Source organism: Cuculus canorus, chromosome 2 (assembly GCF_017976375.1).
Source record: "Cuculus canorus isolate bCucCan1 chromosome 2, bCucCan1.pri, whole genome shotgun sequence".
NCBI lineage: Eukaryota > Metazoa > Chordata > Aves > Cuculiformes > Cuculidae > Cuculus > Cuculus canorus.
Window position 1 is genome coordinate 126,802,198 of NC_071402.1, and position 20,900 is coordinate 126,823,097.

Genomic DNA, 20,900 nt, shown 5'->3' on the forward strand with positions numbered 1-20,900 from the left:
CTAGCACATGAAATGGCAGTCTCACTGCTAAGCATAACATTTAAGAAAAAAAAAAACAAACCATGTTTAAATTGCAAAACCAGTTGTCTGTTTGATACATAATTCTGACTACCAAAAGATTTTTTTTTACCTCTGATTTTGTGAAATCAAAGTCTCCAACAATTCCTTGTTTTCGATTCACAGCAAAAACATTATTGCCATGCAGAGATCCATGTACCATATCAGCTCCATGCAACGTTTGTAGACCTTGGGCCACTCCTTTCATCACTTTTAATGCCTCCTAATGATTTAATTTGTGTGTTTATTATGAAGATAGATATGGAAAAAAACAAAGCACAGTATCAAGTAAGCTTCTATCCAAAACTAAAACCTTTTTTAAGGTTGGTACACATCCAAAGCTCATGCCAATCCATTTTATAAGCATGGATTAATTCCTAGTAAGATTATTACGACTTACACAGCCAGGCAGGGAAAGAAAAAAAATGCAATCACTGAGTAAGAAATCACTAACATGAAAAAATACAGTGGGGAAAGGAAAAAAAAAGAACCACAAAAAAAGCAGGCAATTTGGACCTTTACAAGTAGGTCCAAGTCAGCAAACAGTCTTCTAGTCAAGCAAAACTAGAAAAAAAAGACTGTATTGGCTTCCAGCTACTACTTCTACACGAAGCAATGATTATTCAACCTGCCTATACACTGTGTGGGGAGGAGGATAAAGTAAGGGAAGAGAAAGCACACACAAGAAAAAAGCACACACAAGAGTCCTCTAAAACTTCAATAAAGAAGTGCCTGCCCCTGAACATCTAATATGTTCAAGTCCAGTACTTTTAAAATGTACTAGTAATACAGTTGAGGCATTACTATCAATAAAAGAATAAAAGGATATCCAAGCAAAATGTCTTTTACAAAGTTATAAACTACTGTCTAACCAGATGCTACGAATGCCAGTCAAACTATCCTGTGCAACTTTGTACAGTCACTGTTAGTCCCCAAAAGAAGTACACCGGGGAAACACTAAGACATAGAAAAACAATACGAGTTCAGTTCAAAAACGTACAAAACGAAAAGCTGATGTCTAAGTAGTTATACTTACTTCTAAAGTTAAAGGTGCATTAGCCTGTAAATCTCCCAGACTTGCTCCAGGGTAGTATGGGACCATTAAATACAGCAAAGGATCAGACTTCAACAACAACAGAAAAAAAAAAAAAAAGATTGTTTCAAATGTCAAGGATATGGAGAAGTTAAACATGCAGTATAAGTGTGATAAATCAACTAATTATGTTTACTAAGTAGACAGTCAATCTAAACTTGGAAAGGGAGTATCTTCCTGATTCAATACTCCAGCTTAAAATATGTTAAAGCTTTAAGGCCCAATTACAAGTCTTTCAGCTTAAACAAGAAATCAAGATCATCAATTTGAATCTTGCCTTGCAGAAAAGAAGGAACAACAGTTGTAATAATCCAGATTTCTCCTTCTGCCGATTCCAAGCTCTACGATACTGGGCAACTCTTTCTATTACTTTCGCTTCTGAGCTTACATCTACAAAGTATCCCTTAAAAACAAAACAAATGCCCACATTAGTACTCCTAATGCCTCTAACATTGCATTAAACTTTTTTTTAATTAAAGAAATGCATGTTGTTAGATACCATCAAATTACTTCCTCTTCTACTTAACACAAAACTTAATTCCAACTGTCACAGAACGTTCCCTTATTTTCTTATTACCTCTTAGAAAGTCTGTCCCAACAAAACAAGGACTGGATCTTTAAAGTGAGAGAGAAACAGTACAAGTGAAAAGCAAGAACATTTACAGCTACATCTCTCATAATACTAAATCCCCTATTTTTCCAATTGCTAGCAGATTGGTAGAGACACAGAGCAAGGAAAAGGCAGCAGTTCCCAAAACGTCTCAGTGAAATTACTAGGAAGAAAAACTAGAATATGCAAAAAGAGACAGAAGTAATGAACAGGAAAAAAGGTCCACCAGACACTAGAAATCAAAGACAGCAGAGGGAAGAAAAAAACCAGTAAGCAACATGGAAGCAATCCAGAAGGAAAACAATGCTTCATGTTCTACAGGCCATGACAAAAAAAATGTACCATCTGGAAAGGACTGTTAAACACAGAGTTATGAAGGGAACAGCGGAGCTCACTCAGAATCAGCATGTTAATAAGCCAAGGCTTCACCTTCAAAGTTAAGTGCAGCCAGTGACAGCCTTACCTTTAGAAGAACCTTCTTGCCCTGAATTTCTGAACACACTAAAGGTCGTTTTGTGCTCAGCTCCTTCATGGGTTCAGTATCCAAAAGGCCTCGCTCCAGGCTGTGTGTCAGAAGTCCACCAGAGTTCTGAAGCACATGCACACACAGATATCCACAGTAAGGGCACAGCATCTAAAGCTGGTAAAATTCAGAGGTTTTGACTACCTCTCCTCTTCCTCAATCAACTTAGCAAAGCATAAAACCAGTTGGGGCATGTTAAGAAGTTACAGCACGTATTACCAAAAGGCTGGCCATGATGAGGCAGCTAATGAAATGCATTCCTTTGACATCCCCCAGAAGTGGAGGATAAGGAGGAAGACAACAACAAACTATGTTTGTGGACTGACGCTGCGGAGCTTTGATAGTGCGGAGCTTTGATAGTGCGTGCAAGAATAATGGATGGTGCATTCAGACACAATCTCTGCTTACCAGATAGCTTAAAAGTCCTGCTTCTGGATAAAGAAGTGGCAACTCAGGGAACCATTTCTGTACCAAATAAGTAAGCTTCTCCTAAAAGAAGGAAACAAGACCCACAGCTTCAGATCACTGGTTTCTGACATATATAAACATATACTGACATTTGCAATGTATACCCAGGACATTCAAATATACATTGACCAAGACCATACCTCCTTCAACAACATCATTCAAAATCAACACTGCCATTTGGGTTTTTTTTTTAAATAAATAGATAGATAGATAGATAGATAGATAAATAAATAAATAAATAACTCCACACAACATGAATGCAGCAGTTCAATATGGACAGATTTCCAAAAGCTCTGATGTTGGGTAACCTTGAGGCCCCCAAACAGGTCACGCACTATCACAGAAAACATTTCATCTTTCCTACAAAAGGCTTTAGTAGGCCTAAATAAAGGAAAACTATTTCACTATAGGTAAGGGCAAGAAGACAAAAATCAAACAGTAACACAGATCAGGCCAGTGTCTCATGCATCTCCAGACCCCGCACAACCGTAACGCTGTGCAATCTTGCACACAACTTGTGTGTGTAATACTGCACACAAATGCTATGTCTGACGAGGTAGGTATATCGACCACCACAAATCCTAGTGCCCTTTTACTTGCTCACAAGGCGGGAATGTCCAATTCTTCCCTCCATATACAAGACTTAGAGAACCAGTGATCTCCTTCACTTCAGAATAAAAGCCAGTTATATCCTTAGCCACAAGTAAACAGTTCCCTTTCTTGGAAGAAATAGGCTTTGTTCAGCAACTGAACTTACACTTTCACCTCCAGCTCTTCTGGGCAGAGAACTACACCTCACATTTTTTTCTTACCTCTACTTAGTGAGGGGAGAATGGGGAGGGAGGAAGGTCTGAAGCAACTATGTTCAAAGACAGATAAAACTGATGAGCCCCCATGCCTCCTTCCATAGGTTTCACCAAAATAGGGCCATCTTAACACCCAATACTATAAAAATTGCCCTTTTTATTTTACCCAGAGTATACATTAAAGCAACTGGAACGCAGATGTGTCTCATACAGGTTTGGTTTTGTTGCCCAAGTAGCTTAATACTTACATATTCTTCTTGTTCTTTGGATACTTCCTGAAGAATTCTATTTCTTAGATCAGCTATTTCTTCTTTTATTCCTGTCATTTCAAACTCACTGTAATCATCAGACTGCATTAGGAGTAACAAAAGTTAGTGCATAATTCTCATTCTGCTATTATACCAAACAACGGTAACCTACCATATCAGGATTAAAAAACAGTTTCCATATCACAGTTCTGGAGTTGAATGTATTCTCAAATGCATATTTTACTCAGTCCCCTTCCCAGAAACCCAAGAGAATTTCTTTGAATCTGATGACAGCAAAATAACGGCAACAACTTTATTTATGTGACAGACCAAACGTTCTAGCCCTTTGCCTACTTGTCTAAGTCAAAAATTTCTTCTTTTAATTAGCTGATCACATATAATCACAAGAGCAAGATCATTCATCCATGAGCAACTCCAAGTTCCATAACTCATTCAACTTTTTCTCTTCTAAGCAGGCATTTTCCTCATGTTATCTCATTATTCAAGAATCGTTTTCCCAATGTACTACATTAGCGTGTCTCATTTTAAATCCCTCTTGGAAGCCTACTGCCCCTTTACAATGCTTACAGAGACACATGCAGGTTCTTTTTTTCTTTAAGCATCAACAGGATAATTAACGTGCAATCAAACAAGCAGGACTGAAGCTGGGGTAGTATTTATATTCTGTGGACTTCTCTCAAGGGTAGCGGGTAACCCTGAAAACTAAAACAGACGCTAACTTCTGTCACCAGAGGGGAAGCACACGTGTTACTAACAAAGTAAAAAATTTAAGTAATCACATAATCAGCACAGTAAAAAGAGCTGGACAAAACTGCTCACGCTGTGAACAACGACTGTCACCAGAAGGACTTAGTTAAAACCACAGTCTCCTGGCTGGGGAACTGAAATAGAAAAATTTCTATGTATCAACCTCCTCTTTCTAAGCCATTCAGGCTTGGTCTCAGGAGCCTGTAAAACTTCCACGGCTAGAGGCAAAATTCAGGTCAGAAAACACAAACTCTTCTATACAATTACCACTTACTTGGAATATACAACATTAATGTTTCTAAAACAATTTAAAAAAAAAAAAAAACAGACAAAAACACCAACACTGTAATGTTTTCCTACCTCCTCTAAGTTGTTCTTTGCAACCAGCTTCCACCTTAACTGGCCCTTTAAGCTTCTCACAGTTTTCTTAATTGTTAATAAGTTGCTAATATCAGGTCTTCTATTCATCCATTCCTCAGCCTCTTTTTTGAACTAGAAGAAAAAGCAAAAACAAAAACAACAAAAAAAAAAAAAGAAAAAAAATCAGAAAGCAGTCAAACATTCTATTTTAACATGCTTTAGTCCAAGGTATTAGAGAAACTGCCTGAAGACTATCTGAACTAGCTTTTCAGGGTCTTTCCCCACAGATGATGTTTTTTATTGGTGTTTCATTTTAATTACATTAACAACCTTGTGGAAAACCAACATTCTACTAATGAATGTATTAAACTGAAATGAAGCATTGGCTGAGGTAATGCACAGCTGCAATTCACAAGCTTTAACCCAACCAACCTCCCGTCACTAATCATACTCCTAAAATTTCCTTATAAAAAGATAAAAGGACATCTTTCAAAAAGAAATTATGTCATATAAGGTTACTACTATAGATCACTGTGAAAAGAATAAATAAGGCATAAACTCACCTCAACACTGGCCAAGTATCTGTTCTGTATGACAGCGATCATATTTTGCTCCTGATGAACGTTACGTATAACTTTATTGTAAGCACTCATAATTATTCCCTTCACTGCTTCATCAGGCTCCTGAGTTGAATTACACAGAGGGAGATTGAAGACAGAGTCACTCCTCATTTACACTCACCAGTGCTTAAGAAGTAAAACTTTAACTGAGAAATTCCATTCTTAATGGAAAAAATGATTTATCAGATTTCTCTCTCCCTTCTCAAGGAGACTCTAAAAGGGAAATCTAAGAGTTCATCCAATAGTTGCAATAGAATAAAACTGACTGGCACCTCTATGCAGAAGTTCAATTTCATATTCCACACGTTATAAAATAATTTATTTAAGGACAGCGTGGTTAAACAGATAGGAAGCATTAAAGCATGCCAGCATTTCTACCAGCGTCCTTGATTCTACCACAGAGAGCAGTCACAAGCAGGCTAAACTACTGATTTGTTGTTAGCATGATGCTGCATTGGAGGACAGGTTCAACTTTGGCTGATGCGACTATTCTATGACACAGTAGAGACTCTCATTGCAGAGACAATGCAAGTACCTCAAAGAGTTAGCAAAAGAACAGAGGAAATGCCTATTAGAAAAGATAAATATCTGGGGAAAAGGTTAACAAAAGCACAGAAAAAGATTACAAGGCAAGAATACTTGTCCCATGCAAAAGGAAAGTGATTAAAAGCTTTTCTTAAGACTGGGAAAAGTCAATTTATCCATACACATTCATCCAGACAGGCAATCCCATTATTTTAAACATTAACTTAATTTTCGTCACCTGTATTTCAACACAAGTAGCAAAATTCAGTATAGCTCAAAAAAAAAAAAAAAAAAGCTTCTCTGCACATCAACAGGGAAGAAACAGTTTTCCCAGTATTTCTTAGTTAAGTCAGTTATATATACAGCTAATTTCCTGCAACCCAAAGCTGTCCTCCACCTGTTGCCTGGAAAGCACATTCTCTTCTCTCTGGGGAGTAATCCGAGTGACTTTTAACACATTTCCCCAAAAAAAACATGTTGCCTTGTAGCAAATAAACTACTCATCTGATACATTAAGAAAAGCTTTAAACTTCTTGAAATCAAAGATGTACAAAATATACAGAAGTTGTTGACACAGTAGGCATGATTAGAACTTACACTTAAGACAGCATCCAGTTCTTCACAAATAGCCAACTTGGCCTTTTCAAGAATTTCATCTATATTGCCAACCACTTCCTCTAAATCTAAAGATGCTTCTGACATCAGGTCAAAACACTTCAAAGGGGAAAACAAAATCAATCAGCCTTGGAAAGTAAAGCAAGCAGTTAGCATGAAGGCAGCAAAACCAAGCAAGAAATAGGAAGAGTTATAGCACTAACAGAAATCTAATCAGAATTTGTGTGAGATCTCACCTTTAACTGCCTCACATTTGAGTGATATAAAGACTTCCAGAACTAACAGTGTTAAGATTCACCAGCCAAGAAAAAAGTTGATTTTTGCCTTAATCCAAGTTTTATTTTCTTAATCACATTTTGATTTTTTTATCAATAATGAAATAGTAGAAGAATCCAAATCTTTCTCCTACTGAGTTTCGTGTCAAAAATCAATGTGTGCTGCCCACACAACGACCCACAGGATGCTCAATATGCCAGTTTCACTACCGACTGGGCTTTCCATTCCTGTGTGGTAGCACCTGAGATAAAGACACATCCTGGGATCTATTTCACAGTTTATCAAGTGTGAAATAAGGTTAAAGATTTTACCAGGAAACTGCAGTGTTCTCACAGAAATTAGAAATAACTGAGCCTCAAGACATAAGATACAGAAGGTGCCAGAGAAAAATCAGCAAGATCAACTTATAGTTACAATGAATTTTGTTTTCAGCAAAGTTTTGTTACTCATACCTGCAGAAGAAGACATGTTACACTGGAAACCAAAGCTAAAAAGAAAATATGGTGCTTTATTTAACATGCTACACACACAGTCACAACAGAAATCGGCAAACTCCACCTCAATCATTTACCTATCAAGCATGCATATTCCCCTAAAGATTGTGAAAATATTTTATGGCCTCAACCTTAAGGGAACCAAGGATAACAAATTTAACACTGTAAGTTCAAACAGTACGTTGCTCCCCAAAGCCTGGAGCTGCATACTGGAAAGGAGCCATCCAGCCTCTCAACATTTCCTTGTCTGTCATTGACCCATTTCCTGTCATAGATTCCGATCGATGCTACACGAGATTAATTTAGATTCAGAAAGAGAGGAAAAAGAGTTACCTATTTAAAATAATGAGAGGGGAAAGACTCAATGAAGCACTTGCTCTACATGATTGCTCACACTTCTTTTAAAAAGGAGCTAGAAGTTAAATTCCAAGAGAATAACTGCATATGAAAAACTGAAAAGATGAAGATAAATGAAGATTGGTTGGTTTACCAACCCATTCCAGAAGTCTGTATATTTCCTGTGTCTCTGAACTGTTTGCAGGGTAGTTCAGATTCAAAACAGGTAAATCAGAGTTCACCACTACAGTAACAAATACCAACAATTTTCATACATGCAGAATCACACTCTGAATTGCACCCAGCAATCAATCATAGAAACCCACCTGCAGGCTTGTTTGCCCTCTCCAATAAATGAGATGATTATAAACATCTGGAAGTAATTATATTCATTAACATTATATCGCACATGACATGCACCGAGTCCACACTGCTGCTGAACAGCATTTATTGTCAGGTCAAGGAATGCTGTTATTCCTAACAGAATCAGGCCATAGTAAATGTTCTGGGTACAAAGAAATGCAAGAAATAGGGCAGAAAACGTCTTCACTATAAAAAAGTATAACTCTTGTGGATTATGTACGATTCACCTGGGCAGGAAGGTCATGCTGACACAAACTGAGAACATTTACACACAAATGCAACAAGAAGATCAAGGAGACTGGCCCTGTGGGAATGGAAGGAAAACAGCTTACAGTCTTCCCAGGAAGATTAAGAGTCCTAAACTGAGCAAGAGCATAGGTACTAAACACAGAGACAGGAAAGCCCCAGTATTACCTCCCTACTTTGCACTTTCTTTACAAGCAGAACTCAATGGTAACTCATTTCCACCATCTCCTTTTAAGACAAATAACACACAATTTCAATGCTCCAAACCTCCTGCAACTCAAGACTCGGCATTGGAATGGTATTCCGCAAAATACTGCAGGACATGCAAATACAAGTGGAAAATTCCTTTGCATAAATTCTTCCTGATCAGCATTTCAATGAGGAAAACAATTCCATTATGTATTTGTCTGCAACCTGTACCTAGATCATGTCAAGTCAGACTGGCTGCTTCTTTGCCGTGGTCTCTCAAGACGTCTTTCAGCAGCCTTTTTGAACCAGAACCTCTTAAAATCTGAAGTCTTTCTAGTCAAAGGCCACTTGAAAGAACTAAGTAAAGCTTTTCAGTCACACAATGAACAGATAGAGCACGCTTATACAGAAGTTAAACTTGCATAAAGCTACTGATCTTTATGTAACAGACGTCCTTTCATAAGAAAGCATAAAATGGCTCACCGCAAAGACACACTAGGAATAAAGGTAAATTAACACTCCACTCCTCAACACGTTACTTTCCCCTCTGTGTTGAGGCAATGTCATTTAGTGCCAGTGCTCATATGCACAATCTCCCTCTTACAGATGGTTGTCCATACTAATGCCAACTCCTCGCAAGCTCAGTTAGACAGTGTCATACTTCATCTTTCTCATCAACTTTCCTGTTCACCTTACCTTTACAACGCCACTGAACCAGTCAGCAAGAATTTGCAGAGCTGTATCTGTACGATTTCTGATGCAATTTGATTTCTTCATTTTAATACTCTTCCCCTGAAAGAACTGTTGAAATACCTCCTCAGAGTCATCTGCTTCAGAATCTTGACTGTACACCATTTCCAGAGAAGCAGACAGTTCCTGTGCATCAAATGAATGAAACCAAAACAGGTACCAGAAGAATTTTAAGACAGTATACTCACTTGTACAAAAATCAAGACATTTAACACAGAAAAAGTTAGCATTACCTGCTGTCATAAAATCATGTCTACTATAAAGGCCTCTTTCTATATCCAGTGAAGTGTATCTTATATCCCACTTTCCTCTCAGATGTAGTGGCATTATGTCTACCAGAAAATGCAATACAGAAAAGGATCTCACACGGAGATCATAGAGCCTGACTTACCCCTTCCAAACACGGACACCACAAAAAACTTAACAGCTCCTAAGAAGTCATTTATATTCTACTTTCTTCTTCGCTATGGATTGGACTTAAAGATCATGAAGAGCAAAATGGGTTTCGACTTATAATGTTCCTCACACAACTGCACAAACTCAGAAAAAAAAGTGAACTTGTACTAAGAAGCAAGGTGAGAAGCCAGACACCCAAGGAATGCTTCTGGACTGATCCCTCCCCTCACAAGTCACCAGTCAAATATCTTCTGATGCACCTCTGTCATCACACCACTTCCTAGATGGAACAGTAATTACCTATGTGTCTGACCCCTGAAAGCCCTCTGAAACCAGTTTTATAGTCTGGAAACTTCTATTTCCATCTAAAAGCCAAGTATTCTGCAAGTATAGGAAGCACAGGGTCCACCTCCCACCTCCAAACAACACAGGACACGTAGATGGAGAAAAACACTGACACACCTCTCTCTCTCTGCCTTCTGAGAGAGGTTTCATCTTTGCACCCCGTCAGGCTATGGAAAACGCAATATGACAGAACTTAAAGAAATGGTTTGTCAGGAGCCTTTCAGATCCTTCAAAGACAGAGGTCATACAAACAACCAAATCTAACTCAAAGAAAGAAAGAGAGTCTGACACTGCCATCACAGGCCAGAACTTGGCCACAAGGAACTCTCCTGTGTGTGCTGTGGAGGTAAGGAAGTGAGCTTGATCAGTTTTGCAGAACTATACATGACAACACCACAACCAGGCCCCTGCTTTACAGATGCAGCACAGCAATTCACACTGGGGCCAAAAGCACAAGAACTTCCTCACGTAACAGCTAACTACATACAGTAACCACAAAAAAACCCAAAACAAAACCAAACCACCATCATCAAACACAAAACCCTCCCAAAAAACCAAACTAAAAACAGAAAACCACACCAACAAACAGTTGTTCATAAAACTCTGGAACTAACTTCATAAAAATAGTTAGCACAAAAACAGCATTCATTTAGTACAACAGAGTGTTTAAAGCAGCAATTTCCAGCTGAGCTAGGTGAGCTTTGTGCAGATGTGCTTGTCCATAAGCAAAGACAAAAATGTTCGTGCTAAATTTATGAAGGCTATTTAAACCACTCATGCACAACATATTTTTCTCACATTCTTTTTTGAACAGCTGGATTTTAATACACCAGGATACACGTATGGCATGGCACAGAGGAAGCCAGGTTAAAATCAATAGTCTGAATGAGGAAGAAGAAAAGCCAGCCCTTTTAACAGCTGCCAAAAGCGGGTAATAGAACTGAGAAAAGTTCTTGGTAACAGTTAGATATCCAATATCACATCCTGTTCACAAAACCAGCAGCACTAGTTACACCTGAAGAGTATTCCATCAGACTGTCCTCAAGGAAAGAATCCACCCAAGTATTCTTCATACTGTACACACAGTTCCCTAAAACATGAGCGACTTCACAAGCACATGGATATGGAAACAGCCTCCAGAAAGATAACAAGTGCCCAAATGAAAATGGCTCAGAGGCCTAAAAATGTACTTGTCCCAGCTGCTATCTCTAAGTGTAGTAACTCAAGGGAGCACAGAACAAGCTGCTCCACATCATGCATGGGGCAGAAGAAACGTGCTTACAGACAGCAAACACAGAACAGCTGACAACTGTTTAAATCCTACCCTAGCCTGCTTTACAGTAGCCCGGGTGTGTGCCCACACTCCTGGCCTTCCTCTTGACCAACGCAGTATTGTCACTTGCAAAGCATGGAGCTCATCAACTGGTTTTTTCAGTCCTAGCCAGTTGGACCCAGCTGTGGCTGAAGCATTTTGCATTTGCCTGTAGTTCAATCCAGCCACAGTTCTCACTGGAAGGTATAAAACCTAAGTCAGACGAAACACGTGATGCAGAAGGCAGGTTTGCAACACACAGCCTTGGTGAGAGGGGCATTAACTCCCATACTCCTGTTCTTCTGAGAGAGACTGGAAAAGCATTAGTTTCTCCCAGACAGGAGAGAATGACCTCTTCAGCTCTATAAACTGCAACCCAAGATTCTGACTGATATTTGGTAAAAAAGATCTGTTTCCTTACTTGAGAAAACTATGTTGATCCTCTAGCTCTGAATACAAGAGAGGACCATCAACACAGTCACGCTAAAGCCCAAAATTTACTTGACACACCCAGCAGCATTTCAGGACCCCTTCAAATATTTTCAAAGAACTATTAAAATCTCACTACAGTACCATTACCTAGAAGATGCTTAATGCCTACCACCTAGTGGAATAGCACAGCATAATCTTTAAACACATACCAAAAAAATCCCAACCATAAAAGAGAAAAAAAATACACAACACCACACCTTAACCTTTCTCTGTCTGAATGAGCAGGATCCACATAGGGCCTTCAGTGACAGAAAGCCATGACATGCATCCAATATCTTTTCTAATTAGACATCGATCTGCATATAAGACTAGAGCCAAAAAAGTAAGTGTATCAAAACATTTTTTGAATGGCATTGAAAAATTCAATTCCATTAGAAACTGAGTAAATAATCCCATGAAAATTTGAATGCTTCAATTTACTAATGCTGTTCTAACTTTATACAAACTTATGTGCAGCCAGTAATCTTGGTGATTTTTCATAAGAACCCAAACACATACACATGCAGATGAATACATCTCTGGAATTTGTAGAAACAAGCTGTCTAACTATTGCCAACCTTTTTCCCCTCTCTACATACACTTGTATAGTCAAAATAAAAGCGAGTAATATTTCTGAAGTTGCAAGAAGAAAAGAAATTATTTCTAATAGCAAAGGCAGAAACACCCACACGGTAATACTTCTATCAGCCAAGCTCTCTTCAAAAGATCTTACTGCCTTTACAGAGCCCATTTCCATGTCTACTTCCTCACTTTCTGTTGTTGGTTTGGCTGGGAGGGACTGTTGGTATAAACATGTGTTTCTGCACTGTTTAATTCTCATCTTAGAAAAAACCTTTAAACAGCTTACGCTTTGTTACACTAGTCCAAACTACACAGCCATCTTAACAGAAAGGGCTAGGTAACTTTATCAAACACAAAAAACACTGCCACAACTTGCATGGTAACTGCATTGACATTTTAATTTTAGGTTCTCTCAATCAGTACCTGCCTTCTACTAAACATTCTGTGCTTTGTGAAGCCTTGTTAATTACCAAACAGTAGCATAAGAGAAAAGCTGTTGCTCAAATCCAGGATCTAAATAACAATTTTCCTCTAGAAATTAACACCCAGGAGACCAGGATCATAAGTAACACTGAGAACTACAGGTGTCAGATGTACAACTTAACTCAGAATTGTTAGCTAAAGCTTCAACTGCTGCTGTGAAGGTCTCCAACAAGAACATTTAAGAAATACCCTCCACAGTTTCTCAGTGTTCCAGAATCAACACTGATAAAACAACCTCCTTACCTGCAACTTTCTTGAGCGCTCAGAGAGGGGCAGTTGATCCACTTCCAAAATTAATTCTTCAACTGCTGAACACAAGTTCTGCCGTATCTCATCTCTTTTGGCAATTAATTCATCCCTTTCATCCTTCGCAGAAGGAAAAGCAAGTCAGCAACTCACACTCAAACACCACATACACAATGTGGAAAATGACGCAAAAAAGCATTGATCTCTGCGAAGTATGATTAGTACAATACTGACCAAAACCAAAGCTTTCAAAACGGATGCAGGAAGTTACTCAGAAGCATGCCTGCAGTGTTCTTTTTACAGTGATTTAACCCAACACGCCCAGAGAAATAAGAAAATACATGTGAAGATGGAAGACCAAAGTACGTCTTTACAGACTTGCTGTAAAGACTTGCTATTGCCTTCCACATCTATCTCTAAAAATGAAAAAGTAAGTAAATTGACTTAAGTAGCTGTAAGTCACTGTTCTAACATGCATTCCCTTCCCCATCTTGAAATCTAGTGTGGAAGGCAGTTAGTAAATAAACAGAAAACAGAGTTAACCATAGTATTAATACCACTTTCACATGGAGCCAAAGAACAGCCAAATGAACACAAGCTGCTGACAAGCAATACATAATAGTTATAATATATAACTGCAAAATAAGAATGTATACACGAACACTGGTTTTTGGAGTTTCTAAATTAAGTTTACCCAGTGAAAGCTTAAAAGTTGCCTTAATCAGGAGTTTCTAAGTAAGTTTCTAAGTAAGAAGACAGACTAGAAACCTTTTGCCTGTTACAGAAAAGGGCAGAATAAGATCCAATGGCTGGAAATTGAAAGATAGATAAACTTCAACTAGAAATGAAATTCCAAGTTGCAGCATACACTGCTTTAAAACTTAAATTCACAGTTGAACCAATATTATAATTCAGCCAGATATTAGTGCGAAGGATAATAAAAATCAGTGGATTAAGCCTCATTATAGAAAGTAAACACAATGTATTGTTTCAGCACTTAAGAATATGAAACAACAAAAACTTGTGCACTTCTAGAGCATCTCTGGTGACCAAAAGCACGCACAATTTTTACAGACTTCCTCCTGCATAAGATAGGAGTTAGTTTGTAAAAAAAATACTGCAATGCACTGTACAAAAAAATATTCCTTCTGACAAAGAGTCTTCATTCCTTTATAAGACAGGATTTCTGCAAAGTATTACTTCAAAAGCTAGAGCAATAGACTTAATATAGTAGGAGATTCAACCAGGCCACCAAACTCCAATTAATATCCATTCAAACACTAGAGTACACTTAACAGTCTGCTCATGACTAAGTGACAATCCAGGAACTCAACAGATGGCTGGGGAGCCACAGAACAAGTCTCTTTGCGGTGTCTGCTATTTAATTGGGTACATGTGACAGTTCATGGCTCAGATAATGCCTGTTAAATAACAGTGACTTCAGAGAGTTCACTTCAGAGTTAGGCTGTTAAAATACTGCCAATGTGCTGCTTTACAAGGATGTGAGCTCTTTACAACAGCAAACAGAATAAAACAGCTTTAGAACAGGCTAAAGGCTCCTCAAACCACAAAATCTATTTTATGCCTGGTCCATCTTATACCTCTCAATAAAACAACTCCACTAACAATCCAAACTCAATTCCACCCAACCACCAGACCTGGTCATACCAAACGTCAAGCAAGCTCATCATCTTGTTTCTGGTAACTACAGCAATGCTTATGGAAATACATAGCATCTGGATACATATAATGCAATGACCTCATCAGTACATTCTTGCTTTAGTGTGATTTAATGACCTCATAAGCAAGAGAAAAAAAGGAATCCTCCTCCATGGATAAGTTCTAATCACTTTTTAGAGCCTCTTTCTACTTTCTACCTCAGTTTTCAGTTCCCTTTAGTTCAAGCTACTACTTTGCAGTACATAGAACAGATATAAATAGCTCTGGCATCAGTATCCTCAATAAATCGCTCTGTTTATACCACCCTTCCCCACCTTTTTTTTTTTTTTCCTAAATGACCAAACGAGTACTTTCCCTTTTTTAAATATTGGCACGATTATTTTCCCATCCTTTCCACAAAACCACTGAATATGTACACTACAGTCTCCAATGTGTTTCTAAATCATAGAATCTTAAACTAAACAGCACATCCATAAAACACTATCTACACTGACCAAGAAGTCAGAATTTGTATTATGGTCTGCTATGAGTATCTGCCTACATTGCCATCAGGGGAACTTCTAATTATCTCTGTTTTTTCATCTGTAAAGCTACCATCCTCTCAGTAACGTTTGATAGGAGAGCTAGTTAAGCGATAAGGACCACCAGCTTCCTATTTGGACACAGAATTCAGATCAAATTCTATGATTATTTTTTAATAATACTTTTAAGCATTTGCACTCCAGAAGAACAACCTTTGCTATTTTCATACACACCATACCCCAGTACTACCTCAGTCCACTGATTATCCTCCTACGTTTCCAAGACATACATTACTTAAATACCTTATTAAGAACAAATGCCTCAGTCATCCTTCTTCATTTTGGGGACAGCATGCAGGACAGACACAGGTAAACTACCAGAAACCAACTAAGAGAGTATAGACAATGAAAACTGCAAGGCCATTGACTCCCAAACTGCACTCAAACTTTATTTGGTTTACTCACGCCTGTGATATTTGTTTAAGATGCATTAGGTTTACCCCCAAAAGCAAGACAGTGTCCACTTTCAAGAGCTTACAAACAAATAAGGCTTGTGACAGTGAGAGAGGGCATCAGCACTCCAGGGAGGTTAAAGGAACAGCACATTGCTTAGGCAACTGAATAGTAAGATCTAACTTAGTAAAACCAATTTTGACAGCTGGGTTGACAGATTAAGCAAACTGAGTTAAACAGTCTGCTACAATTTAATAACCAGCTATTTCATCCATCTGGTTGGGTTCACAGGGCTTCCTGTACACTGGATTTACATGCACCTCATTTCAACTAAGCAAGAAACAAAGTCAGTGACGTGAACGTATTCAGTTGTGCTGTTTGTTAGCCCACCCACAGTCAGGATAATTTAAGCAGGAATGACAAGCAGAATAGCAAGCACACCTTCTACTCTGTGCATCCTGGACATTTCTTGTATTTGAAAATGCAGTTGCCAAGATTCCATGACATGTTACAGCACATAAAACAGATCTTTGAAAATCAAAACGATTCTCAGGAAAAAAAAAAAGTCACACCGCCTTTGTGGTAACACAGCTGTTGTGTGATGCAACCAAAACTCTTGTTCTGTGCCCTTCACCTACCTGAGTCTTCAAAATACTTCAGACAAATTCCACAAGAGCCTAGAGACATCCTTCTTCCAGCTGCTACCAATTTGCCTTGAAAACTAAATTAATTCTGCAGGGAGCTTTACACTTCCACACATATTCCCACTTGCATACCTTCTGCAGCACTCAGGGGGATACCTGACATCCAGCAGAACTCGCGTCTCTTTTATTTTTCCACGTTTAAAATATTGGTGATGCTACCATGACAACTTCCTCTCTTCAGATAGGAGGATTTCTTTTTTTTTTTTACAACAACGTGCTCTTGCAATGTTATAAGACTTCATGTCACCACTCGTTTACACCTTAGCTTGAGCAACTAGGAACAATGTCAGAATTGGGGGGAGAGGGGAGTGTGCTGATTTCTGAACAAAACTAGTTTTCAAGCCATGTGTGAGGCCACACCTTGCCAACGTGAAACGCAGGGCTACACAAACCCACATGGAGTTACCAGAAGCAGCATAGTGCTGTAAGCTCGTTTTAGCAGTATTTCAAATATTTTGACAGTGTAACACACTACAGTGCACCATGCAGACATGACTTCATTGTTAGCCATTCAAAACCGAAATGGGTGACGTCCAGACTGCCTAACACATTCCAACGAATTAGTCCACCAGTAAAGCCTCAAGCACTCTTCAAGAATGAAACCTCCTTTTATTTTGTTTCTCATGAAAGCATGCTATTTGTTGGGGTTGGTGACTCAAAAAAAAAAAACAAAAAAAACCAAAGAAAACCAAGAAAATTGGCCCTCACACTGTCACCTGAATGACATGACAGCAACCTTCTCCTCTTTGAATGAAAACTTTGAGTCTCCCCAATCACACTACTGTACCTGCATCTGTCCTAACTCTTGTCCACATTAAGAGTTTTCTTACTCTTTATTCCCAGCCCAACTGAACCAAAGCAAAACTGAACAAGGAGGGGCAGAAACAAGTTGTAAGATGGCTTTGTTTTGCTTGCCTGTGGTTGTTCAACAAGGCTTACAGACCCACTTGAGCTCAACCAGCCCATGTAATCTTCAGAACACTGCAACTGGTATTATAACACATGGGATGAGACAGCCACCCAAGGAAAGTATGTGCAGGTGAATCCCTAAGCAGCCCTGGCTCCTGGGTACCTCACAGTGTAGCTCTTCTATGCATTGCTATTCTACACGTCCAAGGCCAAGCTGGATGAGGCCTTGGGCAGCCTGATCTAGTGAGATGAGTTCCTGCCCACCGCAGGGGGGGTTGGAACCAGATGATCTTTAAGGTCCCTTCCAACCAAAACTATTCTATGATTCTATGACTGCTCCCCTATACAAGATGCAACACTAAAATGTCATCTGCTTATTAATGCTCATCTTAATGTTGTCAAGTTTAAGCATTTGACTTTCTTTTATTTACTAAAAACTGTTTCTTTTCACCTATAGCAATTACACATATGCCATGGTGTAGATGTTTTAATAGCTTTCCCTACACAAGCAAGCACAGAACTTACGTAGGTTCTCTTCACGGCTCATTATTTTCTAGTCCATTACATGAGCTGTTAAATTTGGTGTAATACAGCAATACTTCTTAGGCAAACATGCTTAAAATGTTTTAGGTTATACCTGAGAACAGTCACAACACATTTGCTGACATGATCCCAGACACACAACTACCATCCCTTCCCTGCTTTACCACAACACCTGCCAAGGACCAGGGAACCTTCTCGCTGCCTAATGCAGCATCACCACACACAAGAGACACAGTATATAACCATCCTTATGAATGCACTCGCATCTATATACCCAAGATGGATTTTTCAGATCTGTGGTTGCAGAGAAGTTGCGCTAGATGGCAGCTTTCTTCCATAAAAGTCCACCTTGCTCTACAACTGTATTTGCATACAGCTCTCCCCACGACTCCCCGTGTGAGGAAAGCGTATACCGAGTAGCAGCACGCTACTTTAACAAAACGTTTTAAAGATAGACACTGCTGCACAGTTAAAGTGATTTCTAACAGTTATTACTCAACAGAAACCTTTCGGCTACCATGTTCAGATTTACAAAACCAAGGGCATCAAAAAGTCTAGGTTTAACACAAAAAATAACACTTCACAGATACATCAGTATTTGCAAAGGCAGCAAAGCCTCAAATGTTATCTAGCAAAGGACAGATGCTTCCATGCTGTGCTCATGCTATCCAGCTATACTTACAGAACTAAAATACTCTGCCAACAGCTGTTATAGATCTTGGAAAAAAAAATTCCAACCTACCACATTGCTGCATAACCAAATCCTCTCTTGAGCCAAGTCATACTCTGTCCAAATCTTCTGCAATTTTTCCAAGGAACATGGAACAGTAAGACATCCTTCTGTAACTACTTCTATGGCTTGTGAGAGTTGCTCCCCAAAACAACCGCTCTTATCTGTTTGCCTAAGTTGTAAGGAAGAAAAAAATATTTTACCTCGATTTTTTCCCCCAGAACTTAAGTATTTTAAGAATCAATGCTATTCAGACCCCCTGGAACATACAGATTTTGGAACAGCCATGTTAACAACTTAGTTTCTTTGAAAAGGTAGCAGCAGCAATTTGTCTCATTCAGCCGCAAAATCTTTTTTGAGGAAGGAAGAAGGACCAAGAATACATTCGTTATACCTCAGTATTGGGAAGGCTGGGCATGGAAATTCCCTCCTTCCTATAATTCCCCTTTTGACCTATTTCTTCCCTTGGTGTTTTTTCTAACTCATCTTCTACACACACCCCAATATGTATATTCCTTCTTAAAGGAGCTGATGGGCTTTTCTGCTTCTAGTCTTCTTTCTTGTCCCTTCTTTTAAAACTGTAAGTGTAATTTGGGCTATCCGAAGAGATACACCCCCCACAGCAAATACCCAAGGACAACACAGTTACTTTTAACAACTAGCTGTATTTAGTAATGAGTATCTTCCTCAACGATGGAGCTGAAAGCTTTTCTTGCAACAGCTATGGTAAAGGAGCAGAAGTGAACAGAAGCCATCTAATAAATGCTGAGAAGCAGACAACACAAATTCTTCTGTTAGCTTCCAAAAAGCTCAAGTTTCAGCCTTGCTTTTGGGAAATAGTCCCCTCTGTATGCAACACTACATTTTTCTTATAAAATTAAGAAAACAAAACTTTTTGGAAACAAAAAACCATGCATGACTTCAAGAGATAAAGTGGACAATGACAAATAATACTATTTTAGAAAAAAAAAACATACCTAACTTGTTTCAGTGTCTTCACCATAGCAGCCAAACTTCTCATTTTCGTTGCAACAGAAGTACGTAGGGTTTCCTCACAACTTTTAGCAGTTTTCCTGGATGTTTCCTTCTCTCTCTGAATTATTAATTATTTTGGAGCAGTCAATTAACAAAGAGAAGAAAAGATAGATCAACAGTCACAACAGTCGGCCAGGGCTACTAAAATGCAGACGATAACTCTCAGACTTTTCTTGAAAAGCAGACATAAACACACACATATGCATACGCACAGAGCTGTCCCTCTTCAAAACACTTAACAAAATGCCTAGAAAGATATACATGCCAATGAGAATAATTTTATTTTCTTTAATAGCTTTTTAAAGGTTAATTGTTCATTTACTTCCTCTCATTTCAGCAGTGATGTGTTTGAGTATATTTCTTCAATTACTTCCCATTTACTAGCAAAACTTCAGACAACATGGAATTTTTTTCTCTCTTTGCTGAAAAATTCCTACCCATTAGCCCAGGGAAATGGAAGTCCAGGACCTCATTAAACTTCTCACTCTCACCACCACCAGACCTCCAAATGGTGTGGCAAAACAAAAACTCTGGTTGCACGTACAACCCATCCTGACCTTTTCTACAAGGAATATTCTTAAGAAAAGACATGGAATATTCTTGACTCCCAAAAAACCCACACACCACTGAAGGCCATATTCCTCAAGAGACAACCTACATCTGAAATGTCTTGCTCTCATACCACAGAGATGCTTTTATAAACTCACTTTAGGTAACAAAATACATTTGTTAGCCTTTCAGACTCACAATTAAAAAAAACGCCAACAAAGAAACAAAAAAGAATAATAAAAGGATTTAAATAGTTTTGTATTTGCAGATAAGCATCCAAACTCATGGCTGCAGGGTGTTTTTTTAAGTATACCTCAAAGCCACCACCACACACCACCCTTCTAGAACAAATCGCTCTCTATCACATAGCTTTTAACAGGGAGCTAGTAAGTTCTTACTTAAAAGAACACCCACAATCTTTTCTTTTAAAGCAGTTTAATTGCATTCAACACAAAAAATGTTAATTATGATTTGTAGAAAACAGTTGAAAAAAAAAAATCACCAGACTATACTTAGGAAAGGCTTCTAAGAATTCCTTGAATTCAAGTATTTTTTCTTAGCTGTAGGCATATATTCTATTGCTTGTTAATTTAG

At 38.5% G+C, this 20,900-nt stretch overlaps 1 protein-coding gene across 3 annotated transcripts in view; it reads right to left on the reverse strand.

Annotated features, from left to right (window-relative positions):
* STK31 (serine/threonine kinase 31) overlaps positions 1 to 20,900 on the reverse strand; it is a 52,879-nt gene that overhangs the window by 23,275 nt on the left and 8,704 nt on the right. For 2 of the 3 annotated variants that reach the window (XM_054058667.1, XM_054058666.1), the window contains 13 exons: positions 19,700 to 19,815; positions 18,735 to 18,894; positions 13,180 to 13,302; positions 9,294 to 9,473; positions 6,676 to 6,792; positions 5,497 to 5,616; positions 4,934 to 5,065; positions 3,806 to 3,907; positions 2,692 to 2,772; positions 2,224 to 2,349; positions 1,428 to 1,553; positions 1,094 to 1,180; positions 131 to 280 (listed from right to left, as the gene is read on the reverse strand). In XM_054058667.1, the coding sequence (XP_053914642.1) occupies positions 131 to 280; positions 1,094 to 1,180; positions 1,428 to 1,553; positions 2,224 to 2,349; positions 2,692 to 2,772; positions 3,806 to 3,907; positions 4,934 to 5,065; positions 5,497 to 5,616; positions 6,676 to 6,792; positions 9,294 to 9,473; positions 13,180 to 13,302; positions 18,735 to 18,894; positions 19,700 to 19,815 (1,620 nt within the window). The remainder of the gene's footprint in view (positions 1 to 130; positions 281 to 1,093; positions 1,181 to 1,427; positions 1,554 to 2,223; positions 2,350 to 2,691; positions 2,773 to 3,805; positions 3,908 to 4,933; positions 5,066 to 5,496; positions 5,617 to 6,675; positions 6,793 to 9,293; positions 9,474 to 13,179; positions 13,303 to 18,734; positions 18,895 to 19,699; positions 19,816 to 20,900) is intronic. The other variant, XM_054058670.1, reaches the window with a different exon arrangement.